The sequence below is a fragment of the Rhipicephalus microplus genome, chromosome 1, assembly GCF_043290135.1.
Source record: "Rhipicephalus microplus isolate Deutch F79 chromosome 1, USDA_Rmic, whole genome shotgun sequence".
NCBI classification, from domain to species: domain Eukaryota; kingdom Metazoa; phylum Arthropoda; class Arachnida; order Ixodida; family Ixodidae; genus Rhipicephalus; species Rhipicephalus microplus.
Genome location: NC_134700.1, coordinates 128631890 through 128659398, shown reverse-complemented (window position 1 = coordinate 128659398; position 27509 = coordinate 128631890). Strand labels below are relative to the sequence as shown.

At 42.7% G+C, this 27509-nt stretch overlaps 1 protein-coding gene across 1 annotated transcript; it reads left to right on the top strand.

Annotated features, from left to right (window-relative positions):
- Positions 1-2345: 2345 nt before the first annotated feature.
- On the top strand, positions 2346-24971 carry LOC119178474 (uncharacterized). The gene is made up of 4 exons (XM_037429678.2): positions 2346-2441; positions 3490-3544; positions 4216-4355; positions 24608-24971. The coding sequence occupies exons 2-4, from the start codon at positions 3493-3495 to the stop codon at positions 24929-24931; spliced, it is 516 nt and encodes a 171-aa protein (XP_037285575.2). The 5' UTR covers positions 2346-2441; positions 3490-3492; the 3' UTR covers positions 24932-24971.
- Positions 24972-27509: the final 2538 nt, after the last annotated feature.

The following is a 27509-nucleotide window of genomic DNA, read 5'->3' as shown; positions in this document are numbered from 1 at the left end:
CGGCCGAGACTCGCGCCTAAAATCTCACAGAGTGCCACAGCTTTGGCAAACACCGTGACACTTTTTTTTTCTGTATGCAAACATAATTCACTGCAGGAGCCCCCAGGAATGATATTGTGATAGCAGCACCACATATTTAGTTTCTAATACATGTAAGCGCAAATAGACGAAAAAAAAAACATGGGTAAGTGGCTGGAGGGGAATGGAGGGTGCACGTAAAGATTAAGGGAAAGATTGAACCCCCCTAACGTGCCCCTTGGCTGCGTCGCTGTCGCATGATGCCTTAAACATGTTTAAAAATGGAGGTCCGCGGACAGCAGGGGTTACGCCGCATAGCCACTTCAGGGGCGAAGCTCCTTATAGCGGCACCCGTTCGTCGTTCGTAGTCGTAGTAGTAGTCGTAGTGTGTAACCAGTCTTACATTTTGGCCTCCAAGGTGGTGCCGGTGAGAGATTTCTTCTGTGCGTTGTTGAACAATAAAAAAAATCGCAGCATGCGCGTTAACTAAAAGCCGAATTCTCCTGTCTCTCATTCCACCTTAGCAGCAATTGGCATGTACATTGACTACTAGCTGACAAGAAAGGGTTGCTACGTTATACTCGCTGGGCATAACCTCCTTGGTTTTAGAAAGGTTTAGCGAGCGTTGGGCCGCAGTGCCTTGAATACAGTGAACTAGTATATGCCATGAATTGAAGGTGGTTAAAGGTGAGAAGTAGAGACGAAGCACAAGCTGTAAGAAAGTGTGCGTGTGCCACCTCTCGCTTAGTCCTTGGAATGTCCGCTGGATGGCGGTGCATATGCGGAATATATGATGAAAAGATGTGAGATGGTGGTACTTGGAGTGTTGAATAGATGGACAAACGGACACACAGACAGATGCATGGACGTACTAACGGATGGCTGCACCGACGGATGGGTGCATGGAATGACGCAGGGGCGGATGCATGGACGAACGCAGGGATGGACGCACAGATGGACGTGCGGACGCATGAATAGACGCACGCACGGACGGGCGAATAGACGCACGGACAATCACACAGACTTACGCATGGATGGACGGAAGCAAGAACGAACGCACGGACGGATGCTTCGCCTCATTCTCCATCATTCACTCCGTGGATATGCTGCCATTTTTTAGGCGACCACGAAAGCTATCATCGACTACAAAGGTTGAAGAACGCTTGAGCTTCAACTTCAAGAATAGAATGCGATAACGAAATCACAACCCGTGCCCAATGCCTTCCCCATTGCTAGCCTGCTTTGGACTTCAGTGCTTTCGCCAACCATGCCACTAGGGAGAGATCCACTCGGTACGTAACCTTGGCCGTTCCAAATTATCCTAGAATGCCTACTTAAAGTACAGTTGTTAGATGCCCAATACGCCGTAATTCTTGTTGCGGATTGGTGAAGGGCCTATCACGCGTCCACAAAGCAACACGCTAACTAACGCAACTTCCTCCCTTGTTGAACTTTTCGAAGCTGATCATGATTGAATATGTCAGTACATTCTGACCTGTAAGCCTTTGACGCACTCATTTATTGTGCGAATCATCTGGTATCTTGCCTTAAGCGATGGCTAGCTTCACCACGTAATATGGCACGTTTTTACATGCAATTTTAGGCCAAACGCCCTGCGCTACCTTTCAGGCAAAATTTAGAAATGCCAATCAAACTTTTGTTGCAACGTGCATGCTGTTTCTGGATTGTGCGGGCCTGCGCAGAAACCTCACGGGAAATACGGAATTAAACCATGGGGATTTTTTAACGATCAGTCTCATTTTAGAGCTCTCAATGAATGTGAGTGCAAATAAACTACGTGGAAGCGCCATCACACCTCATCTTATGCCCTTGCTCCTCTAGCATAATAATTAATTGTTCATTTGATTACTAATCTCGCGCATCAAATTAACGTGCATATGCTAATAATTTGCGAAATCTAATTTTGCCTTTTTTCACACCTGATAGTACTTTTTTTGTTTTTGTACTTCGAATTTGTTGCAATCATGCTATGTGATAGCTTTATTCATATCAGCTACTACGCAAGCACACATTTACCCGCACCTGAGTATATTGGGCAGAATTTGCTTAAAACTAATCAGTATACTATTGTGTCGTGAATCTTGAATACCAGGAGTCATCATTTCTAATCTAGGCAACGGCTGAGATCTTCCTTGCAGCGTGACAGCATCTTCAGATTGAAGGGCGTTTAACCTCTCAGTACAATGGACAATGTCCATTCCCATCTCAACAGGAATGGCATCTACGCATTTGTCTGTTAGCTAATTTTCTACCATTGACCTTTGCAAAGAAGCACACCTGTGAGCGATAAAGAATATAGGTCATCTAGATTAGAAGCTATAAAAGCGATGTTTTCAGCATGTGATACACAGAATTGAGCTCGAAATATTTCTGGAAGCTCGCCTGAGGCTACTTGAGACTTGGTAAGTGAATTAAGAATCACGGTGCTGTGTATTTCTGCAGAGTGCGTATGATACTGATGTTGAATATGAAGTTTATAAAATTTGTGGCAGTTTATGGTTCAACTGACAAATCTTGGAAAATGTCACCATACTAGCTTTACAGGGCTCACAGTGGCGTACAACAAGTTCACCAGTTAACGAGAAATGAAAAAATGAATCGAATAGAATCGAATGAAACACGCGTGAGGTGAATGCTGGACGCTTGTAAAGGTGCTTAGAACAAATAATGTCTAAAAAGCCTTAGATAGTGCAGCTCCCTAATGTTCATAGCTGAATCTATGACACTGTCTTCTATGAAATAAAACATTTCGTAGTGTAGTAGCTTATTAAATTTATATAATTTGGTAGTAAATGCTTCGTACAGTCATCGACATGGTATGAACGGCACTGTTTTTTTTAAAGCCCTAAGGGCGCACTAGTGAAACGAGCTGCAGCGAATGTAAATAAAAGGGAAAAAACGTGATTGGTAATGCTTGTAGGTGGCTATTTTGTTTTCAAGCCTCGTACCGAAAAGCGAAGCGAGAATAAAAGGATGGAGAGGTGTACGCACGCAAGCGCTGACTCAAAAATAAAAACTTACTTGACACATGAATGACGTATGTGGAATCTTTAGCTAATGAAAGGTTCGATGACGGTTATTCTGTGCAAATCCTGTGACTCCCTTATATGAATCTTTCTCTAAATTAAAAAAAAAACGTTTTTGTGAACATTGTGTGTCATGGATATGCTTGCATTGCACGTGTCAGAATTATCAGTCGGATGAACGAGAAGACCAGTTTAGTCATACAAAGTTGACCATAATAATGGGAGATATATAAAAGCTATCTCTGAAAATTTGCGAAGCCTCTTGCAATAAACCTTTTCTGTACATATTTACTTCCTAACATTAGATGTAATCGCCTTGATAAGGTTAACTGAAGAATTCCGTGAAGGTACTCAAGTTCTGCTATGTATTCATAGATAACTGTTATGAATATCTAAAAAATTAATGATTTCACTTCTTTTTCAGACCATGAGGCAGACAATCACCGGAATTTGTGTGTTGGCGCTCATCGCTTTTTCCGGTATGTACGAGAACCAATTTATTGTAGTTCCCGACAAACACAACACCTTAAATGCTATACGAGTGTGAATAATGCAATCGCCTTTATAAACTATATTCAATTACAACTTACACATTATTTGTATTTCGTTGACAACTACACTCGCCCACGCTTCATCCAAAGCTTTTGTGCTGTAAGTAAAGGTTCAAACTTGGCACTACGTAATGTTTAACATTTCTGCACGTTATTCATGGTTCGAATGTCTTGTGTAGCGCGCGCGTGCTTACTCATTTTGAAGGTGTTTTTTTTTCATTAACCTGAGCAGTATACTGTCGACTTTATAATATAATGGTGAATAATGAAGCCTTTTAGCTATCAAAAAAAAACTTCTGTTCTCACATTACTGTTGAGCGCTATATGAATGTTATGTCCGTTAAAAACAACAAATACACTTCTAGACATTGCCAGCTGCAATTTTTACGTCGATGTCTATGTGTGATTGCGATGTGTCATCTGCATAATCCAGTTACGGTGCAGTGTTCTCCACAGGCCACTGCCTGCTCATGAATTTTTCTCTGAGCGAGGCACTGGGAACTATCCTACTTAAAAATAAAGATACTGAGGCGATGAACTTTTAGATAACAACAAAAATGGGGCCCGAACAATGATGCACATCTGCACGTTGTTTTCAGTGAACGGCCAAACGGCTACTGAGGAGGACTCAACAGCTCCTACTGTGTTCAGCAGCGCAGCTGAAGAGGCCGTTCATCTCAGTGAAGTTCTTCGTGATGTGGCACAGACACTTGCTGAGGATGAAGATCTGAACTCTGAAGTAAGATGATGAAATTAGAGGGAACGCTAAACTGTTAAAGGGCAAAATTTCTGTTCAGAAAAAGCGTGCATATCTATATCGTACCATACAAGTATAACAGGCATCATGTCTTCATTATAAGTAGGCTACACTTATGATGCTGTGTCTGCCAAGAAGTGTATTAAAAATACCTTTGTCTTTAAGTATGACAAACTTCATAAGGGCAGAAGTTTCGACGTAATAGATATCAATATTGGTTTTTAGAAGTCGCCGTTTCAGACAGGACTGCTTGAAAATATATGAAATCGAACCTTTTACAATTTTTATACTGCTTCGTAGCGATCATTACTAGAATACTAAGTAAATGACATCTCTACTACCTCGAATATCGTGCGAACACGTACCCTGCCTCATGTTCCATTTTCTACATAACATTTCTCTGATCAAGAACGCGTGCATAAAAGGATTATAAGAGACTAAACTTTGAAACAGTCCGATAATTAGTCCACTGGTAAGGTAGTATTTAAGATTGGTGTTTTTCAACCAGGATACGAGACGCTGCGAGAATTCACTTATAAGTTTATAATCAGCGTTTTCTAAACGTCATACATTTTTTACACTTATGCTTTAATAAAGTGAGCATAGGTACATTGTACATTTTGAAAGATTGAAACCCTTATTCCTACTTTTGTGGAGCACTCTGCCAGCAGTCAATGGCTTGAAATTCAAGCCAGCGTGAAATCAATGGACATGATTTATGAAATGCGTTCTGAGGACAACACAGGATAGCCTCGAATTTGAATTACAAAACAGGATTGCAAAAAATAATTAATAATAACACTGGTTGAGATTTTGTCTCCAAGTAAGATTGCTCAAAAGTACGCCATAGTAAATGGCTCCGAAAATTGTGACCAATGACCGAACCCCTGGTGGTCCAGAGTGTCCTCGAACGGGCCGCTAAGCCAGGTTTGGCAATAGGTGCGTGTGGCTAATCGGGTGCCGTGTAGGTTCCCCTGTGCGTTCTCCGATCTTGATTAAAGTTTTCATCATTATCAACATCCTTAACTAGCGTTCTTCAGCGTGCACATAGGTCAACGTACATGGGATTAATGCATTGGACCTCAGCTGAAATGCGGCCGCACTTCATCTTCGACAGAGGTGCTAATGTGGCTGATTATTTGAAACTCGATCTGAAATGCCACGTCATTTTACAGCGAAAGCTCTTACGAAATCACAACACGGGTCACGTGCGCCGTCGTAGTTGTCCGCCGCCACCGCCACCGGTGCCCGTAACAAATATTGGAAAAATAAGAAAAACCTCAGTAAAATAAAACGTTAAAAACACATTAGGTTCTAACCTGGGTACGCTGCGTGCTAGCCCAGCATTCTACCACTGAGTCACGCCGGTGCTTGAAGCTATGTCGCGAATCACGCCTTAGGCTGGCTTGATCTCGGGAAAAGAAACGCGTTTGTATGAGCAATAAAGCGCTTTGGAACTACAAAGTAACAACCAGGCATCACACAATGCGAATTGTGGAGCGAGTAGGTTGTCCAATGCTCAAGACCCACAACAAAAAAGCTTGTTCTTCATCACCTATTAGCTATGGCGCATACCCACTTCAGACATAAATCTCTATTTTCGTTAGCCACTGCAATATTTATTGCAAATGTGTAGCGGATACCATGCCACTACAAAAAATGACGATAGATAGCAATGTGAATGCCGGCTTACTACAAAGAAGTTGATTATTTGTGGTGCACTGAGTATATAACTACGAAGTGTACATGCAGAAGTTGTCCAAAGAGTGTTTAGAAAAGTATATATATATATATATATATATATATATATATATATATATATATATATGGGAAAGAAGTGTATACCTAAGGGCTCGTTTTTCCGTGTTTTTAACACAATAATAATGAGATATAACAGACAGTAATGCCAAGGAATGTACAGGGGAAGTTATTAACATTAATGGAATGTAAATAAGAAGAAAGAAAAGTGGATGAAAAAATTACCAACTGTAAGCAGGAATCGAACCTACGACCTTCGAATTACGCGTTCGATGCTCTAACCACTGAGCTATTACAGCGGCACTCCCTCCATCCACTTTTTTGGGTTTATCTGTGAATTTTTTTTTAGAAGTAGGAGCGACAGTCAGCGCCATCTATAAGCCAAACAACGAGTGTGAAAACACTCTTATGCGCATGTTTGGCGTCACGTAGCACGTGAACTTATTATGAGCGGGCAGCTGATTAATTGTCCCTCTTATACAACCTAAACACACCAAGTCTGCCAGTACGAGACCCTCGTTCAATGAAATAAGGGAAAGAAGTGTATACCTAAGGGCTCGTTTTTCCGTGTTTTTAACACAATAATAATGAGATATAACAGACAGTAATGCCAAGGAATGTACAGGGGAAGTTATTAACATTAATGGAATGTAAATAAGAAGAAAGAAAAGTGGATGAAAAAATTACCAACTGTAAGCAGGAATCGAACCTACGACCTTCGAATTACGCGTTCGATGCTCTAACCACTGAGCTATTACAGCGGCACTCCCTCCATCCACTTTTTTGGGTTTATCTGTGAATTTTTTTTTTAGAAGTAGGAGCGACAGTCAGCGCCATCTATAAGCCAAACAACGAGTGTGAAAACACTCTTATGCGCATGTTTGGCGTCACGTAGCACGTGAACTTATTATGAGCGGGCAGCTGATTAATTGTCCCTCTTATACAACCTAAACACACCAAGTCTGCCAGTACGAGACCCTCGTTCAATGAAATAAGGGAAAGAAGTGTATACCTAAGGGCTCGTTTTTCCGTGTTTTTAACACAATAATAATGAGATATAACAGACAGTAATGCCAAGGAATGTACAGGGGAAGTTATTAACATTAATGGAATGTAAATAAGAAGAAAGAAAAGTGGATGAAAAAATTACCAACTGTAAGCAGGAATCGAACCTACGACCTTCGAATTACGCGTTCGATGCTCTAACCACTGAGCTATTACAGCGGCACTCCCTCCATCCACTTTTTTGGGTTTATCTGTGAATTTTTTTTTAGAAGTAGGAGCGACAGTCAGCGCCATCTATAAGCCAAACAACGAGTGTGAAAACACTCTTATGCGCATGTTTGGCGTCACGTAGCACGTGAACTTATTATGAGCGGGCAGCTGATTAATTGTCCCTCTTATACAACCTAAACACACCAAGTCTGCCAGTACGAGACCCTCGTTCAATGAAATAAGGGAAAGAAGTGTATACCTAAGGGCTCGTTTTTCCGTGTTTTTAACACAATAATAATGAGATATAACAGACAGTAATGCCAAGGAATGTACAGGGGAAGTTATTAACATTAATGGAATGTAAATAAGAAGAAAGAAAAGTGGATGAAAAAATTACCAACTGTAAGCAGGAATCGAACCTACGACCTTCGAATTACGCGTTCGATGCTCTAACCACTGAGCTATTACAGCGGCACTCCCTCCATCCACTTTTTTGGGTTTATCTGTGAATTTTTTTTTTTAGAAGTAGGAGCGACAGTCAGCGCCATCTATAAGCCAAACAACGAGTGTGAAAACACTCTTATGCGCATGTTTGGCGTCACGTAGCACGTGAACTTATTATGAGCGGGCAGCTGATTAATTGTCCCTCTTATACAACCTAAACACACCAAGTCTGCCAGTACGAGACCCTCGTTCAATGAAATAAGGGAAAGAAGTGTATACCTAAGGGCTCGTTTTTCCGTGTTTTTAACACAATAATAATGAGATATAACAGACAGTAATGCCAAGGAATGTACAGGGGAAGTTATTACCATTAATGGAATGTAAATAAGAAGAAAGAAAAGTGGATGAAAAAATTACCAACTGTAAGCAGGAATCGAACCTACGACCTTCGAATTACGCGTTCGATGCTCTAACCACTGAGCTATTACAGCGGCACTCCCTCCATCCACTTTTTTGGGTTTATCTGTGAATTTTTTTTTAGAAGTAGGAGCGACAGTCAGCGCCATCTATAAGCCAAACAACGAGTGTGAAAACACTCTTATGCGCATGTTTGGCGTCACGTAGCACGTGAACTTATTATGAGCGGGCAGCTGATTAATTGTCCCTCTTATACAACCTAAACACACCAAGTCTGCCAGTACGAGACCCTCGTTCAATGAAATAAGGGAAAGAAGTGTATACCTAAGGGCTCGTTTTTCCGTGTTTTTAACACAATAATAATGAGATATAACAGACAGTAATGCCAAGGAATGTACAGGGGAAGTTATTAACATTAATGGAATGTAAATAAGAAGAAAGAAAAGTGGATGAAAAAATTACCAACTGTAAGCAGGAATCGAACCTACGACCTTCGAATTACGCGTTCGATGCTCTAACCACTGAGCTATTACAGCGGCACTCCCTCCATCCACTTTTTTGGGTTTATCTGTGAATTTTTTTTTAGAAGTAGGAGCGACAGTCAGCGCCATCTATAAGCCAAACAACGAGTGTGAAAACACTCTTATGCGCATGTTTGGCGTCACGTAGCACGTGAACTTATTATGAGCGGGCAGCTGATTAATTGTCCCTCTTATACAACCTAAACACACCAAGTCTGCCAGTACGAGACCCTCGTTCAATGAAATAAGGGAAAGAAGTGTATACCTAAGGGCTCGTTTTTCCGTGTTTTTAACACAATAATAATGAGATATAACAGACAGTAATGCCAAGGAATGTACAGGGGAAGTTATTAACATTAATGGAATGTAAATAAGAAGAAAGAAAAGTGGATGAAAAAATTACCAACTGTAAGCAGGAATCGAACCTACGACCTTCGAATTACGCGTTCGATGCTCTAACCACTGAGCTATTTTTTTTTTTTTTTATTTATTGCCTGGCATGGACATTGTACATGGCAATCATTGCACACACATATATTACAATACAAAGAAAAGAAAAAAACAAGCATTGCCATCAGTCCCATTTGTACTGATGTTGTCCTCTTAAAAATACTTGAGGTTTGCCAGGGGTTCAAACCTTGACAACCATTCTGGCTCGATATCCTCTATTTTGCTACACTCAATGAATGCAGACATGCTTTGCCTGAAATAAATTACTGCTGGCTTTGCGTCCGGGTCGAAATGGTATCCGGCCATTCGTGCACGCCATATACAGTGGAGACCGGTCAACATCACTACATCAAATGGGACCCCATCATCATTTGTTACTGCGAGGTACCTTATTCCGTGTGGGTCTAGTGGAAAATCCTTCTTTATTGTCCTCTGTAATATGTCCCAAAAATGTACCCCTTCCCAACAATGCAAAAAAACATGGTCTATTGTTTCTGGTTTCTTACATATCAAGCAGTGTGACCCCCATGGTGTAAAAAAACCCCGTTCCTCTGTGAAAGTCTTTACTGATAGTGTTCCTGTGTGTAACTTGAAGAAAAAAGTTTTCACCCCTGTAGGTACCTGCATGTTTCTCACCCGCTTCAGTACATTTTGTCCCGGTCTTCCACTGTATATGGCCCTGTACAATGGTACTGGCAAAACCATAGCACATACATCTTTGTACAATTCTTTTCTTCTAACACTTGCTAGATAATCTATCGAAAAGCGTACAGATAAAAAACGTACACTGTCTACCACTTCCTTGAGATACCCACGCAACGTCACGGGCCGGCTATCCGTGGTAACAACAAAATCTGGTAAGGCACTGCCTAACCTGAGCTGGCATACCGTACGCAAAAACGGATCCCTGACGTCACGGAAAAACAAAAATCTATTTACTACTTGTCTCACAAATAGGTGCGCCAAACCAAGACCTCCGTCCTTCACGCGCCTGAACAAGTTGGTCCGTCTGCACCTTTCCCATTTCGAGCCCCATATAAAAACTGCGAACACTCTGTGCAGCCTTTGCACGTTGATCCTTGAACAATGTAACACCTGTATCACATACCACAGTTTAGCGATAAAAAACATGTTGCACACAGTAGCCCTAGCGAAAACAGACAGGTTCATGCCTTTCCACCTGTCTGCTTTTTCCTTCGTCTCTTTTGTTTGACGCGACCAATACTCCTCGCTGCCGTTATAACATTCCAGGGGAACACCGAGGTACCTTGTCGGTGTTTCCGTCCAGTGCACATTCGCAAAAAGGTCCGGCTTTGAAGGCCACCTTCCGTGCCAAAGCCCAAGAGATTTCGCCCAGTTTACGCGGCTTCCTGTGACGCTACAAAAATGTTTCACAACACTTATCGTTTCCTCTACACTTTCTTTGTTCGTACAACACACCGCAATGTCGTCTGCATATGCCAGCAGCTTAACTTCCACTGCCGCCAAGCTGAAGCCACGAATTTTTTCATTTTCATTTATCGCTAAGCACATCGCTTCGATGTAAATACAAAACAAAAGTGGACTGAGGGGGCAGCCTTGACGCACAGAACGCATTACGTGAATGGGGGCCCCCAAAGACTTGTTAACAATTAAACGTGTTGTGCAGTTCTGGTACGCCAAGGCCACTCCCTCCTTGATGATGGAACCGACATTAATATGATCTAAGATGACAAACAAAATATCATGCGCAACACAATCAAAAGCTTTCTCCAGGTCTATCTGGAGCACAGCAACGCCAAGTGAATCTTCGTCACAACACTCTAGCACACACCGCATCTTGTGAATGTTTGAGCTAATGGTTCTGCCTTTGATTCCACAAGTTTGGTGCTCTCCAACAATTTCTTTAATGACACCTTGAAGTCGCGCTGCCAGAACCTTCATAAAAATCTTGTAGTCGACATTGGTCAGCGATATGGGCCTATACGATGTCACCAGTTTAAGTTTTTCCCCTTCGTCCGTTTTAGGAATTAATATCGTATGCGCTTTGCTGAAGGAGGGCGGCAGAGTTTTCCGTTCGTACGCCTCATTGAACAGCTCAGCTAACCCCGGGGACAGTTCTATTCTAAACGTCTTATACCATGCTGCGGTTAGGCCATCGGGTCCCGGTGACTTTCCGGGGTTCAGATGACCAATCGCGCGTTCCACTTCACCTTCCGTTATTCTGCCTTCTAAAAGCTTTTTTGTGTCGTCACTAAGCCGCGGCAAGCGCTTGAGAAACTCTTCTTTAAAACCATGTACATTCGCTTTTCGAATTGCAAAAAGTGACTGATAATACGCAACAAAGGCCCGTTCGATGCTTTCATTGTCGCTCGCGAGAGTCCCGTTGCAATAGACCTTATCGATGTGGTTTCGGCGTCCTTGCGCTTTTTCGAGACCAAGCGCCCTTTTTGTGGGCGTCTCACCCGCGGCAAGATCATTTGCGCGCGCGCGAACCCAGGCGCCTCGATAACGCTCTCTGTCATGCAGTTCTAATTTTTCCTTGACACTGCGCACCTCGTCTTTGCAAGTCCCAGGCTCCCGACTTTCTAGGGCTATCAGCTGCTGCAGTGTTTTCTTAAGACTTCTTTCTTTTATTTGCGCTTCGAATTTTAGCGTGCTCGATCTGTCAAGCGCTTTCATTTTCACCTTCTGCTTTAAACACTCCCATTTCTCTGCTACTGTTTCCGTTTTTTCCATAAGCACTTCATTAATGGTCTCGTGCACTGCTTCTAAAAATGGTTCATCTTTTAGTAACAATGCGTTCAGTTTCCATAAATCCCAGTTGAAACCCTTACGCTGTTTCTTCATGCCTATGCGACACACAACCAAACAGTGATCTGAAAACGACACTGGCTCAACCGAAAAATCGTGACACATAGGCAATACATCTAGGGATAGGTATATGCGGTCTAAACGTGCATGGCTATTGCCATGAAATCGCGTGTAGATCACTTCGCGATTTGCTGCCACACATTCATACACGTCTTCCAAGTCATTTTCGGTTATTAATTTGCCTAGCACGTCACTGCTTTTGTCACGAACGCCAGTGCTATTGACTCTATCGCGAGCCCTTAAAACACAGTTAAAATCACCTAACAAAACCACCCTCTTATCACACTTTGTCCACTGAAACAGGTTAGAAAAAAACTGAGCACGCTCTTCTACACTATTCGGTGCGTATACGCATATAACTCTGAATTCAGTGGCACCATAAACAAAGTCACAATAAACAATTCTGCCCGACTGGCATGAAAAAACACTTTGCACAAGAAGGCTTTGCAATTTTTTTACAAAAAGAACACAACCCGCGGACGTTCCTATCGAGTGGCTTACGACCGCGTAATATCGGTCAGTGAAACGGCGCACCATGCTCCCGGTCTCCTCCTCTCCGTCTACCTTAGTTTCCTGGACGGCTAGGACGTCTATGTCTTGGTCTGTGAGCAACCGATAGAGCTGACTTTGCCTACGCCTAGCCGCCAACCCTCTGACGTTAAGCGTAGCTATACTGAATGGCGGAGTTAATGCCATAGTGACTTGTTCGCTAAAGGAGTAGGCCCGGAGCATGGCGCTTACCCTTCACGACCAGCCCTCGGCTAGCCGCCTCCAGGACCATCCTGCTTCCCAGCGCTGTTTTCTTTTGCCTTGTCCTCCAGTCTCCGGTCGGTAGGGACTTTCGGCTTAGGTTTGAGACTACGCCGCCTCCCTTGCGGCGCCTTCGCAGGCGGCTCCTGGCTGCTGGTGGACGACGCCCCGTCCTGCTCTACCGAGTCGTCGAGTGGACGCTTTAGCGTGGCGCTGGTCACGCACATCTCGTCGTCGCTGTCCGCCGCCGTCTCTCCCTGACCCTCCGTTGTATCAGCTGTCCCCACCGGAACCACGTCCGTCTCGACCCGCTCAGGCTCGGCCGCTGACGGGGCGCTGGCCGGTGTAGTCGAAAGCTGGAGAGTCTCCGGAAACTTGGGTGTGTCTGCCGGCGCCGCCCCTCCAGTAGTCACAGGGACCACTGGGCTTCCGACCCCTTTGGCGGCGTCCTCTGCCTCGGCCGCGTCCATGACGTGATCAGCCATCGCCTCGTTCTTCGCTGGCCCCATTGCACTGGCGTACGTTCGAACGCAATCCGCCTCGACGTGTCCGAAGCGTTTGCACCGCGAGCAACGGGGAACCTTGCACTCTCGGCGGACGTGCCCTTTGCCTTGGCAGCGCAAGCATTGCATCGGCCGACCAGGCACAACCAGCAAGGCCAGCTCTCCATCGATCCTGATCTGGTGCGGAAGGTCTTCGACCCTGACGCCGCTTTTCAGCTTCAGGAGAGCTGTTCTCGTGGTCGAACACTTGTCGGCCATGCCCGGGACACGCCACCGCTCACGGCTCACCTCCACGACCTTGCCGAAAGCCGACAGCGCCGTCCGTACTTCTTCGTCGCTCACCCCGTGAAGCAGCCAGTGAATTCGTAGCCGCACCTGCTGGTCCTGTGGGTCGACGACGACGCAGCGCCGCCCCTTCACCTGCAGCTCCTTCAAGGCGAGCAGGCGTTTCGTGGGAGTGGCATCATTGAATGTCACCGCCCACAAGTGGTTAACCTGGTATGCACCGAGGCTTACCACATCCGGCAGCAGGCCCGTTGGCGTCAATGCGTCCCTGAAATCTTCGACCTTGTATGGCCTCGCTCGTACATCACCGTGTAAAAACACGGTGTTGATAACAAGTCGTCCTTTTGGCATTTGCGGCAAAATAAACTGGTATTCGCTATCTCCGTTCCTGTTTCCGCGGCTAAGATTGGCCGCTGTCGCCGCTCCGCTGGAGCTCATGATCCTGCGATCCGTTCAGCACGACTGCCGGAAGCGGAATGGCTGAGCTATTACAGCGGCACTCCCTCCATCCACTTTTTTGGGTTTATCTGTGAATTTTTTTTTAGAAGTAGGAGCGACAGTCAGCGCCATCTATAAGCCAAACAACGAGTGTGAAAACACTCTTATGCGCATGTTTGGCGTCACGTAGCACGTGAACTTATTATGAGCGGGCAGCTGATTAATTGTCCCTCTTATACAACCTAAACACACCAAGTCTGCCAGTACGAGACCCTCGTTCAATGAAATAAGGGAAAGAAGTGTATACCTAAGGGCTCGTTTTTCCGTGTTTTTAACACAATAATAATGAGATATAACAGACAGTAATGCCAAGGAATGTACAGGGGAAGTTATTAACATTAATGGAATGTAAATAAGAAGAAAGAAAAGTGGATGAAAAAATTACCAACTGTAAGCAGGAATCGAACCTACGACCTTCGAAGTACGCGTTCGATGCTCTAACCACTGAGCTATTACAGCGGCACTCCCTCCATCCACTTTTTTGGGTTTATCTGTGAATTTTTTTTTTTTTTAGAAGTAGGAGCGACAGTCAGCGCCATCTATAAGCCAAACAACGAGTGTGAAAACACTCTTATGCGCATGTTTGGCGTCACGTAGCACGTGAACTTATTATGAGCGGGCAGCTGATTAATTGTCCCTCTTATACAACCTAAACACACCAAGTCTGCCAGTACGAGACCCTCGTTCAATGAAATAAGGGAAAGAAGTGTATACCTAAGGGCTCGTTTTTCCGTGTTTTTAACACAATAATAATGAGATATAACAGACAGTAATGCCAAGGAATGTACAGGGGAAGTTATTAACATTAATGGAATGTAAATAAGAAGAAAGAAAAGTGGATGAAAAAATTACCAACTGTAAGCAGGAATCGAACCTACGACCTTCGAATTACGCGTTCGATGCTCTAACCACTGAGCTATTACAGCGGCACTCCCTCCATCCACTTTTTTGGGTTTATCTGTGAATTTTTTTTTAGAAGTAGGAGCGACAGTCAGCGCCATCTATAAGCCAAACAACGAGTGTGAAAACACTCTTATGCGCATGTTTGGCGTCACGTAGCACGTGAACTTATTATGAGCGGGCAGCTGATTAATTGTCCCTCTTATACAACCTAAACACACCAAGTCTGCCAGTACGAGACCCTCGTTCAATGAAATAAGGGAAAGAAGTGTATACCTAAGGGCTCGTTTTTCCGTGTTTTTAACACAATAATAATGAGATATAACAGACAGTAATGCCAAGGAATGTACAGGGGAAGTTATTAACATTAATGGAATGTAAATAAGAAGAAAGAAAAGTGGATGAAAAAATTACCAACTGTAAGCAGGAATCGAACCTACGACCTTCGAATTACGCGTTCGATGCTCTAACCACTGAGCTATTACAGCGGCACTCCCTCCATCCACTTTTTTGGGTTTATCTGTGAATTTTTTTTTTAGAAGTAGGAGCGACAGTCAGCGCCATCTATAAGCCAAACAACGAGTGTGAAAACACTCTTATGCGCATGTTTGGCGTCACGTAGCACGTGAACTTATTATGAGCGGGCAGCTGATTAATTGTCCCTCTTATACAACCTAAACACACCAAGTCTGCCAGTACGAGACCCTCGTTCAATGAAATAAGGGAAAGAAGTGTATACCTAAGGGCTCGTTTTTCCGTGTTTTTAACACAATAATAATGAGATATAACAGACAGTAATGCCAAGGAATGTACAGGGGAAGTTATTAACATTAATGGAATGTAAATAAGAAGAAAGAAAAGTGGATGAAAAAATTACCAACTGTAAGCAGGAATCGAACCTACGACCTTCGAATTACGCGTTCGATGCTCTAACCACTGAGCTATTACAGCGGCACTCCCTCCATCCACTTTTTTGGGTTTATCTGTGAATTTTTTTTAGAAGTAGGAGCGACAGTCAGCGCCATCTATAAGCCAAACAACGAGTGTGAAAACACTCTTATGCGCATGTTTGGCGTCACGTAGCACGTGAACTTATTATGAGCGGGCAGCTGATTAATTGTCCCTCTTATACAACCTAAACACACCAAGTCTGCCAGTACGAGACCCTCGTTCAATGAAATAAGGGAAAGAAGTGTATACCTAAGGGCTCGTTTTTCCGTGTTTTTAACACAATAATAATGAGATATAACAGACAGTAATGCCAAGGAATGTACAGGGGAAGTTATTAACATTAATGGAATGTAAATAAGAAGAAAGAAAAGTGGATGAAAAAATTACCAACTGTAAGCAGGAATCGAACCTACGACCTTCGAATTACGCGTTCGATGCTCTAACCACTGAGCTATTACAGCGGCACTCCCTCCATCCACTTTTTTGGGTTTATCTGTGAATTTTTTTTTAGAAGTAGGAGCGACAGTCAGCGCCATCTATAAGCCAAACAACGAGTGTGAAAACACTCTTATGCGCATGTTTGGCGTCACGTAGCACGTGAACTTATTATGAGCGGGCAGCTGATTAATTGTCCCTCTTATACAACCTAAACACACCAAGTCTGCCAGTACGAGACCCTCGTTCAATGAAATAAGGGAAAGAAGTGTATACCTAAGGGCTCGTTTTTCCGTGTTTTTAACACAATAATAATGAGATATAACAGACAGTAATGCCAAGGAATGTACAGGGGAAGTTATTAACATTAATGGAATGTAAATAAGAAGAAAGAAAAGTGGATGAAAAAATTACCAACTGTAAGCAGGAATCGAACCTACGACCTTCGAATTACGCGTTCGATGCTCTAACCACTGAGCTATTACAGCGGCACTCCCTCCATCCACTTTTTTGGGTTTATCTGTGAATTTTTTTTTAGAAGTAGGAGCGACAGTCAGCGCCATCTATAAGCCAAACAACGAGTGTGAAAACACTCTTATGCGCATGTTTGGCGTCACGTAGCACGTGAACTTATTATGAGCGGGCAGCTGATTAATTGTCCCTCTTATACAACCTAAACACACCAAGTCTGCCAGTACGAGACCCTCGTTCAATGAAATAAGGGAAAGAAGTGTATACCTAAGGGCTCGTTTTTCCGTGTTTTTAACACAATAATAATGAGATATAACAGACAGTAATGCCAAGGAATGTACAGGGGAAGTTATTAACATTAATGGAATGTAAATAAGAAGAAAGAAAAGTGGATGAAAAAATTACCAACTGTAAGCAGGAATCGAACCTACGACCTTCGAATTACGCGTTCGATGCTCTAACCACTGAGCTATTACAGCGGCACTCCCTCCATCCACTTTTTTGGGTTTATCTGTGAATTTTTTTTTAGAAGTAGGAGCGACAGTCAGCGCCATCTATAAGCCAAACAACGAGTGTGAAAACACTCTTATGCGCATGTTTGGCGTCACGTAGCACGTGAACTTATTATGAGCGGGCAGCTGATTAATTGTCCCTCTTATACAACCTAAACACACCAAGTCTGCCAGTACGAGACCCTCGTTCAATGAAATAAGGGAAAGAAGTGTATACCTAAGGGCTCGTTTTTCCGTGTTTTCCCCTGTACATTCCTTGGCATTACTGTCTGTTATATCTCATTATTATTGTGTTAAAAACACGGAAAAACGAGCCCTTAGGTATACACTTCTTTCCCTTATTTCATTGAACGAGGGTCTCGTACTGGCAGACTTGGTGTGTTTAGGTTGTATAAGAGGGACAATTAATCAGCTGCCCGCTCATAATAAGTTCACGTGCTACGTGACGCCAAACATGCGCATAAGAGTGTTTTCACACTCGTTGTTTGGCTTATAGATGGCGCTGACTGTCGCTCCTACTTCTAAAAAAAAAAATTCACAGATAAACCCAAAAAAGTGGATGGAGGGAGTGCCGCTGTAATAGCTCAGTGGTTAGAGCATCGAACGCGTAATTCGAAGGTCGTAGGTTCGATTCCTGCTTACAGTTGGTAATTTTTTCATCCACTTTTCTTTCTTCTTATTTACATTCCATTAATGTTAATAACTTCCCCTGTACATTCCTTGGCATTACTGTCTGTTATATCTCATTATTATTGTGTTAAAAACACGGAAAAACGAGCCCTTAGGTATACACTTCTTTCCCTTATTTCATTGAACGAGGGTCTCGTACTGGCAGACTTGGTGTGTTTAGGTTGTATAAGAGGGACAATTAATCAGCTGCCCGCTCATAATAAGTTCACGTGCTACGTGACGCCAAACATGCGCATAAGAGTGTTTTCACACTCGTTGTTTGGCTTATAGATGGCGCTGACTGTCGCTCCTACTTCTAAAAAAAAAATTCACAGATAAACCCAAAAAAGTGGATGGAGGGAGTGCCGCTGTAATAGCTCAGTGGTTAGAGCATCGAACGCGTAATTCGAAGGTCGTAGGTTCGATTCCTGCTTACAGTTGGTAATTTTTTCATCCACTTTTCTTTCTTCTTATTTACATTCCATTAATGTTAATAACTTCCCCTGTACATTCCTTGGCATTACTGTCTGTTATATCTCATTATTATTGTGTTAAAAACACGGAAAAACGAGCCCTTAGGTATACACTTCTTTCCCTTATTTCATTGAACGAGGGTCTCGTACTGGCAGACTTGGTGTGTTTAGGTTGTATAAGAGGGACAATTAATCAGCTGCCCGCTCATAATAAGTTCACGTGCTACGTGACGCCAAACATGCGCATAAGAGTGTTTTCACACTCGTTGTTTGGCTTATAGATGGCGCTGACTGTCGCTCCTACTTCTAAAAAAAAATTCACAGATAAACCCAAAAAAGTGGATGGAGGGAGTGCCGCTGTAATAGCTCAGTGGTTAGAGCATCGAACGCGTAATTCGAAGGTCGTAGGTTCGATTCCTGCTTACAGTTGGTAATTTTTTCATCCACTTTTCTTTCTTCTTATTTACATTCCATTAATGTTAATAACTTCCCCTGTACATTCCTTGGCATTACTGTCTGTTATATCTCATTATTATTGTGTTAAAAACACGGAAAAACGAGCCCTTAGGTATACACTTCTTTCCCTTATTTCATTGAACGAGGGTCTCGTACTGGCAGACTTGGTGTGTTTAGGTTGTATAAGAGGGACAATTAATCAGCTGCCCGCTCATAATAAGTTCACGTGCTACGTGACGCCAAACATGCGCATAAGAGTGTTTTCACACTCGTTGTTTGGCTTATAGATGGCGCTGACTGTCGCTCCTACTTCTAAAAAAAAATTCACAGATAAACCCAAAAAAGTGGATGGAGGGAGTGCCGCTGTAATAGCTCAGTGGTTAGAGCATCGAACGCGTAATTCGAAGGTCGTAGGTTCGATTCCTGCTTACAGTTGGTAATTTTTTCATCCACTTTTCTTTCTTCTTATTTACATTCCATTAATGTTAATAACTTCCCCTGTACATTCCTTGGCATTACTGTCTGTTATATCTCATTATTATTGTGTTAAAAACACGGAAAAACGAGCCCTTAGGTATACACTTCTTTCCCTTATTTCATTGAACGAGGGTCTGGTACTGGCAGACTTGGTGTGTTTAGGTTGTATAAGAGGGACAATTAATCAGCTGCCCGCTCATAATAAGTTCACGTGCTACGTGACGCCAAACATGCGCATAAGAGTGTTTTCACACTCGTTGTTTGGCTTATAGATGGCGCTGACTGTCGCTCCTACTTCTAAAAAAAAATTCACAGATAAACCCAAAAAAGTGGATGGAGGGAGTGCCGCTGTAATAGCTCAGTGGTTAGAGCATCGAACGCGTAATTCGAAGGTCGTAGGTTCGATTCCTGCTTACAGTTGGTAATTTTTTCATCCACTTTTCTTTCTTCTTATTTACATTCCATTAATGTTAATAACTTCCCCTGTACATTCCTTGGCATTACTGTCTGTTATATCTCATTATTATTGTGTTAAAAACACGGAAAAACGAGCCCTTAGGTATACACTTCTTTCCCTTATTTCATTGAACGAGGGTCTCGTACTGGCAGACTTGGTGTGTTTAGGTTGTATAAGAGGGACAATTAATCAGCTGCACGCTCATAATAAGTTCACGTGCTACGTGACGCCAAACATGCGCATAAGAGTGTTTTCACACTCGTTGTTTGGCTTATAGATGGCGCTGACTGTCGCTCCTACTTCTAAAAAAAAAAAATTCACAGATAAACCCAAAAAAGTGGATGGAGGGAGTGCCGCTGTAATAGCTCAGTGGTTAGAGCATCGAACGCGTAATTCGAAGGTCGTAGGTTCGATTCCTGCTTACAGTTGGTAATTTTTTCATCCACTTTTCTTTCTTCTTATTTACATTCCATTAATGTTAATAACTTCCCCTGTACATTCCTTGGCATTACTGTCTGTTATATCTCATTATTATTGTGTTAAAAACACGGAAAAACGAGCCCTTAGGTATACACTTCTTTCCCTTATTTCATTGAACGAGGGTCTCGTACTGGCAGACTTGGTGTGTTTAGGTTGTATAAGAGGGACAATTAATCAGCTGCCCGCTCATAATAAGTTCACGTGCTACGTGACGCCAAACATGCGCATAAGAGTGTTTTCACACTCGTTGTTTGGCTTATAGATGGCGCTGACTGTCGCTCCTACTTCTAAAAAAAAATTCACAGATAAACCCGAAAAAGTGGATGGAGGGAGTGCCGCTGTAATAGCTCAGTGGTTAGAGCATCGAACGCGTAATTCGAAGGTCGTAGGTTCGATTCCTGCTTACAGTTGGTAATTTTTTCATCCACTTTTCTTTCTTCTTATTTACATTCCATTAATGTTAATAACTTCCCCTGTACATTCCTTGGCATTACTGTCTGTTATATCTCATTATTATTGTGTTAAAAACACGGAAAAACGAGCCCTTAGGTATACACTTCTTTCCCTTATTTCATTGAACGAGGGTCTCGTACTGGCAGACTTGGTGTGTTTAGGTTGTATAAGAGGGACAATTAATCAGCTGCCCGCTCATAATAGGTTCACGTGCTACGTGACGCCAAACATGCGCATAAGAGTGTTTTCACACTCGTTGTTTGGCTTATAGATGGCGCTGACTGTCGCTCCTACTTCTAAAAAAAAATTCACAGATAAACCCAAAAAAGTGGATGGAGGGAGTGCCGCTGTAATAGCTCAGTGGTTAGAGCATCGAACGCGTAATTCGAAGGTCGTAGGTTCGATTCCTGCTTACAGTTGGTAATTTTTTCATCCACTTTTCTTTCTTCTTATTTACATTCCATTAATGTTAATAACTTCCCCTGTACATTCCTTGGCATTACTGTCTGTTATATCTCATTATTATTGTGTTAAAAACACGGAAAAACGAGCCCTTAGGTATACACTTCTTTCCCTTATTTCATTGAACGAGGGTCTCGTACTGGCAGACTTGGTGTGTTTAGGTTGTATAAGAGGGACAATTAATCAGCTGCCCGCTCATAATAAGTTCACGTGCTACGTGACGCCAAACATGCGCATAAGAGTGTTTTCACACTCGTTGTTTGGCTTATAGATGGCGCTGACTGTCGCTCCTACTTCTAAAAAAAATTCACAGATAAACCCAAAAAAGTGGATGGAGGGAGTGCCGCTGTAATAGCTCAGTGGTTAGAGCATCGAACGCGTAATTCGAAGGTCGTAGGTTCGATTCCTGCTTACAGTTGGTAATTTTTTCATCCACTTTTCTTTCTTCTTATTTACATTCCATTAATGTTGATAACTTCCCCTGTACATTCCTTGGCATTACTGTCTGTTATATCTCATTATTATTGTGTTAAAAACACGGAAAAACGAGCCCTTAGGTATACACTTCTTTCCCTTATTTCATTGAACGAGGGTCTCGTACTGGCAGACTTGGTGTGTTTAGGTTGTATAAGAGGGACAATTAATCAGCTGCCCGCTCATAATAAGTTCACGTGCTACGTGACGCCAAACATGCGCATAAGAGTGTTTTCACACTCGTTGTTTGGCTTATAGATGGCGCTGACTGTCGCTCCTACTTCTAAAAAAAATTCACAGATAAACCCAAAAAAGTGGATGGAGGGAGTGCCGCTGTAATAGCTCAGTGGTTAGAGCATCGAACGCGTAATTCGAAGGTCGTAGGTTCGATTCCTGCTTACAGTTGGTAATTTTTTCATCCACTTTTCTTTCTTCTTATTTACATTCCATTAATGTTAATAACTTCCCCTGTACATTCCTTGGCATTACTGTCTGTTATATCTCATTATTATTGTGTTAAAAACACGGAAAAACGAGCCCTTAGGTATACACTTCTTTCCCTTATTTCATTGAACGAGGGTCTCGTACTGGCAGACTTGGTGTGTTTAGGTTGTATAAGAGGGACAATTAATCAGCTGCCCGCTCATAATAAGTTCACGTGCTACGTGACGCCAAACATGCGCATAAGAGTGTTTTCACACTCGTTGTTTGGCTTATAGATGGCGCTGACTGTCGCTCCTACTTCTAAAAAAAAAAAATTCACAGATAAACCCAAAAAAGTGGATGGAGGGAGTGCCGCTGTAATAGCTCAGTGGTTAGAGCATCGAACGCGTAATTCGAAGGTCGTAGGTTCGATTCCTGCTTACAGTTGGTAATTTTTTCATCCACTTTTCTTTCTTCTTATTTACATTCCATTAATGTTAATAACTTCCCCTGTACATTCCTTGGCATTACTGTCTGTTATATCTCATTATTATTGTGTTAAAAACACGGAAAAACGAGCCCTTAGGTATACACTTCTTTCCCTTATTTCATTGAACGAGGGTCTCGTACTGGCAGACTTGGTGTGTTTAGGTTGTATAAGAGGGACAATTAATCAGCTGCCCGCTCATAATAAGTTCACGTGCTACGTGACGCCAAACATGCGCATAAGAGTGTTTTCACACTCGTTGTTTGGCTTATAGATGGCGCTGACTGTCGCTCCTACTTCTAAAAAAAAATTCACAGATAAACCCAAAAAAGTGGATGGAGGGAGTGCCGCTGTAATAGCTCAGTGGTTAGAGCATCGAACGCGTAATTCGAAGGTCGTAGGTTCGATTCCTGCTTACAGTTGGTAATTTTTTCATCCACTTTTCTTTCTTCTTATTTACATTCCATTAATGTTAATAACTTCCCCTGTACATTCCTTGGCATTACTGTCTGTTATATCTCATTATTATTGTGTTAAAAACACGGAAAAACGAGCCCTTAGGTATACACTTCTTTCCCTTATTTCATTGAACGAGGGTCTCGTACTGGCAGACTTGGTGTGTTTAGGTTGTATAAGAGGGACAATTAATCAGCTGCCCGCTCATAATAAGTTCACGTGCTACGTGACGCCAAACATGCGCATAAGAGTGTTTTCACACTCGTTGTTTGGCTTATAGATGGCGCTGACTGTCGCTCCTACTTCTAAAAAAAAAATTCACAGATAAACCCAAAAAAGTGGATGGAGGGAGTGCCGCTGTAATAGCTCAGTGGTTAGAGCATCGAACGCGTAATTCGAAGGTCGTAGGTTCGATTCCTGCTTACAGTTGGTAATTTTTTCATCCACTTTTCTTTCTTCTTATTTACATTCCATTAATGTTAATAACTTCCCCTGTACATTCCTTGGCATTACTGTCTGTTATATCTCATTATATATATATATATATATATATATATATATATATATAAAGAAACGACAAACTGCAAACTGATTCCAATACTAGTGCCACAAGGGCGTCTGTAAAGCATTCACTGCACTGAAAAAACTATTTCGGTGTGGTAAGGTGGCTTGATGACTTTTGCAAGAGCAAATTTCTAACCGAAGCACTTAAGTTTAAAACCATTCTGCCAGCTTCAATAGGTTTGATATGGTCGTCATGTTCTTGTACACTTCCGTTAATACGTTCGTGAAATTACAATCACGTATGCAGTCCCCCGTATCTGATCTTGAAGTCAGATAAGGTATCATCCTGGCAATAATGCTGGTTGGAGAAGTGGCAGACAATTTGGTGATGTGGTGTGTATAGGCCTCCTGCATTTTCCTTGCCTGAGACATGCTATGTGGTGCCTTCTTTGCATGGGTCTAGAACAAGGCAACTTACGCTCAGCTCTTGCTGATCCAAATTATATGTCAGTTTTTCTTCACGAAGAACTTAGTTTTATATAGATGTAACGACTTCAGAAATCAGGAAAAGCTTGCCCTTGGTGTAGTAGTGAAAAAAAGTAACATTGCCTAATTTTCTTTTGCGTGAAAAGATTACTACAGATTGTTACGAACTGCTCATTGACTTTTTTTTTTAATTGAGCGCACCAATTCTTAACCACTTCCTTTCCATATAAGTTTTTTTTCATTTAGGATAGGCAAATGATCATATGCTCACGCAGCAAGCAGATAGACTTTATTTTGTGGCTGTCATAGTATGGACAGACCTCACCTGTATGAAAAACGCTGCGTGCTAGATTTCAAGACAAGTTGTTGTAGTCACCATTGCGGCTCTTATGTGCAAATCAAGAGTTGTAGCAAACTCTGTTGTACAGTTCATATAGCGATATTTATTTATAATTGAATAAGCAAATGGAGTTCGCGGTACTGGTGGACTTTCTGAGTTTTCAATACTTTTCAGGCCAACGAATACTTCATCCGTGCTCTTTGGAACAAAACTATGGAAGCCGTGAAAAACGCCACTAAGAAGCTCAAGCACTCCGTAAAAGGTGCTTACAGTGAAGCCAAGGAGAACATCAAGAAAGCTGCCGGGGAAGCCCAAAAGAAGCTGAAGCAAAAGGCCGCTGAGATTATGTCAAAATTGTTGAGCAAGGTAGCGGGAGAGTATGCCTTGGCTGATGCGCAAAGCGGCTTCAACTTTGTGAAGAAACTGGTTGACCTCGTTATGGCTGCAGCCCAGCGACTTCTTCTCGTAGGAAAAGCTCTCGACAACCTTCCAAGATGAGGACAATAAAGCTGCGAAGCAAACAAACAAACGAAACAAATTGCGTTTAATTTCGGTTCAGAGATTTCGCGTCATCACTGTAACAGCGGAAAATATTTTTTTGACAAAATGAGTCATAGAAATGCTCTCTTTTGTCAAACTTTACTGTAGCGGAGAGCAGTAATAAAGTTTACAGAGAAAGGAACAAAAAAAACAGAGGATGGTTAATGAAGAGTGGTAGAAGTAATATAAAGGAAATGAGAGACCATGGTGTTTTCTGTACAACCACTGTCTTTTTTTTCTTTTTTCGCATATATATATGTGAATAGGTCGAGGTGATACGAACCCTAACACTTCCAAGGCACGCCGCTTAAAGTAGAAACAAAAAAATTGCAAGTATTCCTGAAGAGGCACAAGTAGCGAATGCAATTATATGTCACTGTGGAAGGTCCTTTCTTTAAATCATGAAAATGGCACACAGTTTTTGCGAAGAAGCACCTTATTTATCGACAAATTAGGGTAAATGTTTGAATGTATAGTTCGACTGCCGGTGCGATGTGCCTTGTCACAAGCTGATGATGTAGCAAGCCTGCAGCGCAACTCATGGTAAGTACTTCCCTGTCGATCCATAATAAAAATAACATTTCAAGCGCAATCGCAATTCGCTCATTTAGGTCTCATTAAAGAATCATTAAACTTTCTTACAGCATAATGCTGACACCCTGAGCACAGCGCAAATTTTCTTTCTGCCACACTGTCTTCTGCGGCGTTGAACGGCATGTGTCGCACATTGGGCAGACATGGCAAATGTGACGTCGCAAGACCACTTTTAGAGGCTTGCGGCTGGACTAAAGGTATAAAGACTACGTAACCTCGTTCTCCTTTTTTCTAAGGCAGCATTTTTCGCGGCAAGAAAAAGACACCACAATCAATGTGGAATGCTGTTGCGAAATTTCAAGTTGACGGGACAATTACATTCGGTGCAGCTATAAGGCTAACCGCGCATTCAATAAGTGGTGACACCAAAAGGGCACGTCATCCACTCTTCAGTGGTAAGGTACGCGTTTTTTGCGTCCTTGATACCTTTATGAAAAGTAGAGCGGTTCGTTCACAGAGGTACATCTGCGACACTGATCTTAAATGTGTCCACGCAATAATGCAATTTTCAGTGCAAATTATTGTGTGAGCCAGCAAGATATTGATTGATATGTTACGTTTAAAGTCTTAAAACCGCCGTATGATTATTAAAGACGGCGTAGTGGAAGGGTTCGGAAATTTCAACCATTTGAAGTTCTTTCACGTACACCCAATTCTGAGCACACGGGCCTACAACTTTTCCGCCTCCATTGGAAATGCAGCCGCCACTGCCGATATTCAATCCAGCGACCTGCGGGTCAGCAGCCGAGCACCTCACCACGGCGGGGCTGAGCCAGCAAGACAAATGACAACGTATTGGTTCCGAAAACTCTGTATGAATCCTGAGCAACTTACCTGGCAAAAGTAGTTCGTTCATAGCTACAACGAAATCAGCTCCCCGAACGGTGCTTCAGACATGCCCCCGCCAAGATCCATGGTCTAGCCGCTAGAGAACAACTTAGGTGTACTGAGAGGAACTCGCGATTTCGCTTCCAAATAAGAAAATAACCGCAGCCAGCAGGACATGCATGCATACATCTAGTAAACGATTAGCCTTGCATTGTCCAAATTCTAATGCCCACAGGTCTGCGCACACACTTAGCATTATGGCGTACCGTAAACGTGAGGGGTTTTGCAGCAAATCTACTTTTTCTGGCCCTCTGCCGGTGTAGTGTACTATAAAAGGTCGCTGTTCTAGGGGACAGCATAAGCCTCGTGAGAAGAAGTGTAACTGCACAGGAGGAAGGAACACAGATGTACTTTTTTAACGGTATCACACAATCTGGTCGTAAAGGCATGTGAAGCACTGAGCGAGTAGTGGTATATAGCGCATTTTTATATTGGTTTAAACTATGTGCTGCCAGTAGGAGTGACCTAATTGTGCACTGTGAGGAGTTATGCCTGTATCTGGGGAAATCACTTAGCGAGTTTGTGTGTGTGTGTGTGTGTGTGTGTGTGTGCAGAGTGGGAGAGATGCATTTGCTGAAATGTGTGGCTCATGGAGGAAAGTACTTATTTAAGGAAAACCAAGTTGGAAGGAGGAATGAGTCTCTTCTGCGATTGTTTTTCCTAGCCATGAGCGTTATAGTGGGTTTACCCAGCACATCAACTCGACTGTGCAGATGTCCACGGGGTAGTACCCTTCATATATAGCATGGGTTTTCTCATGTGACAGCACAGATGTTGTACTTCACCACAAGCCAGCGTTTGCTGGTATGCCAATAACAAGGAATGCTTTCCCCTAATCTACAGAGCAGCATTAGACGCAAGCTAAGGTAGTCATAGAAGTTGATATAAATTGTTTATTTCAGTTACACGGGCCGATAGCCAACACTGCATCCACAACTGAAGCCACGGCGATAGAACGCCTTTATTGGGGCTTTTCCGTAAGCAACTTCAAAGGAGGGCGTAGCTATGAAGTAGAATAACTGAATGCCACGCAGACCACCTGGGTTCGATTCCA

Excerpts from the sequence above, each read along its gene's own strand:
- LOC119178474 (XM_037429678.2), top strand. The coding sequence starts at position 3,493 with ATGAGGCAGACAATCACCGGAATTTGTGTGTTGGCGCTCATCGCTTTT. Across the intron at positions 3,545-4,215 it reads GGCGCTCATCGCTTTTTCCG|TGAACGGCCAAACGGCTACT; the intron begins GTATGTACGAGA and ends CGTTGTTTTCAG. Across the intron at positions 4,356-24,607 it reads ATGAAGATCTGAACTCTGAA|GCCAACGAATACTTCATCCG; the intron begins GTAAGATGATGA and ends AATACTTTTCAG.